The sequence below is a fragment of the Fonticula alba genome (assembly GCF_000388065.1).
Source record: "Fonticula alba strain ATCC 38817 unplaced genomic scaffold supercont2.1, whole genome shotgun sequence".
Classification (NCBI taxonomy): Eukaryota; order Rotosphaerida; family Fonticulaceae; genus Fonticula; species Fonticula alba.
Genome location: NW_009242971.1, coordinates 4,402,292 through 4,403,576, shown reverse-complemented (window position 1 = coordinate 4,403,576; position 1,285 = coordinate 4,402,292). Strand labels below are relative to the sequence as shown.

Sequence of the window (1,285 nt, the reverse complement as noted above, 5' to 3'; positions counted from 1 at the left end):
CGCATCACGCGAGAAGAGCAAGGTATGGCTTGGCGCCTGGGCGGCATTGTGAGACGGCGGCAGCTCATCGGAGCAGGGAGGTCGGGGGACGCACACCAAAGATCACCAGGCTCCACTCGCCCATTAGGCGCCGAATGGGGGCGGACAGGCGACTGGCCACCAGCTGGGAGAATTCCCCGGAGGGGATGTCATATTCGCGCGAATGGAGCGCCTCCAGTTCGCTATTAAGGTGACAGATCGCGGGCGCCTCGCTACCATCGACTCCTGGTGGGCCATATAGCCGCCCGGCGAGGGCGATGAAGCTGCCAGTGTCGACTCCCTCGGCACTGGGTGAATGGAGGGGGAATACACCGCCAGAGGCTGGGCCGCCGGCGAAGCACACATCCAGCTGCCAGTGCCGCCCAGACGCCTCGACTCCAGGTGTCGTGCACACCCCGCGACGAGTGTGGCAGCTTGGGGGATGGGCGCCAGCGCGTTGCTGGAGCGAGGGTGCCAGCGGTGTGGCTTTCAACAGGAGCTCCTCATCGTGGGGAAGCGGATCCGGAAGATGGCGGACCCGCACTGACAGCGCAGAAGACATGGAGCGTATCCCAGGAGAGACAGGGGAGGGGGAGAGCGGGGAGAGGAGAAGGGGGAGAGGAGAAGGGGGAGAGGACCAGGGAAGGGCGAATGGCTGAAGCCCTTCCGTAATGGGCAGCCCAGCCTCATGCCCCCCCAAAGGAGGCCAGTTGGCGGTGGGGGGGGGGGGGGGGGGGCACACGTCTGAACTCGGGGGGGGTGGTGGCGCGGCAGGCGTTGTTCTGGGGCCTTCTCGTGGCGTCCCCCCTGGAGCGGGTGGGGGACCCGGGAGCAATGTCGCCTTCCAATATTGGGCTCTGGGGGGGGGGGGGGGGGCGGACAGATCGGGCATCAGCACGTGGGGTTAGATCCTGGCCGAGGGCCAGCCAATTGCCAGCGCAAGCATCGCACCCGCAGGACATGAGTCCGGGGACACACACACACACACACACACACGCACACACATGGGCTCTCCGGGCGGCGATCTACACTCTTGAAGATCCACCACGCGACCTTGATGGCTCCGCCTCTGGCCAATCGCCTGTATCCCCCTGTCCGCGTCTCTGCCTCCGTCCCAGCTCCTGCTGTTGCCCTCCCATGCTGTCTGCTTGCGCCCGTGCCGCTTCGCGCGCGCCCTCCATGCTCTCCCGGATGGCCCCTACCGCCACTGGTCGCCACCTCCACCTTTCAAGCATCGTGCGAACACTCTATCCCACCCTCCCTGCCC

At 66.5% G+C, this 1,285-nt stretch overlaps 2 protein-coding genes across 2 annotated transcripts in view; one reads left to right on the top strand and one right to left on the bottom strand.

Annotated features, from left to right (window-relative positions):
• Positions 1-580, bottom strand: part of H696_00941 (hypothetical protein) — a gene marked incomplete at both ends in the record, with an annotated part of 1,840 nt that extends 1,260 nt beyond the window's left edge. Inside the window, one exon of the mRNA XM_009494829.1 lies at positions 97-580. Coding sequence (XP_009493104.1) covers positions 97-580 — 484 coding nt within the window. The remainder of the gene's footprint in view (positions 1-96) is intronic.
• Positions 581-978: 398 nt separating this feature from the next.
• The window catches only part of H696_00940 (inorganic diphosphatase), a gene marked incomplete at both ends in the record, with an annotated part of 1,999 nt that continues 1,692 nt past the window's right edge, over positions 979-1,285 (top strand). The window contains one exon of the mRNA XM_009494828.1: positions 979-982. Coding sequence (XP_009493103.1) covers positions 979-982 — 4 coding nt within the window. The remainder of the gene's footprint in view (positions 983-1,285) is intronic.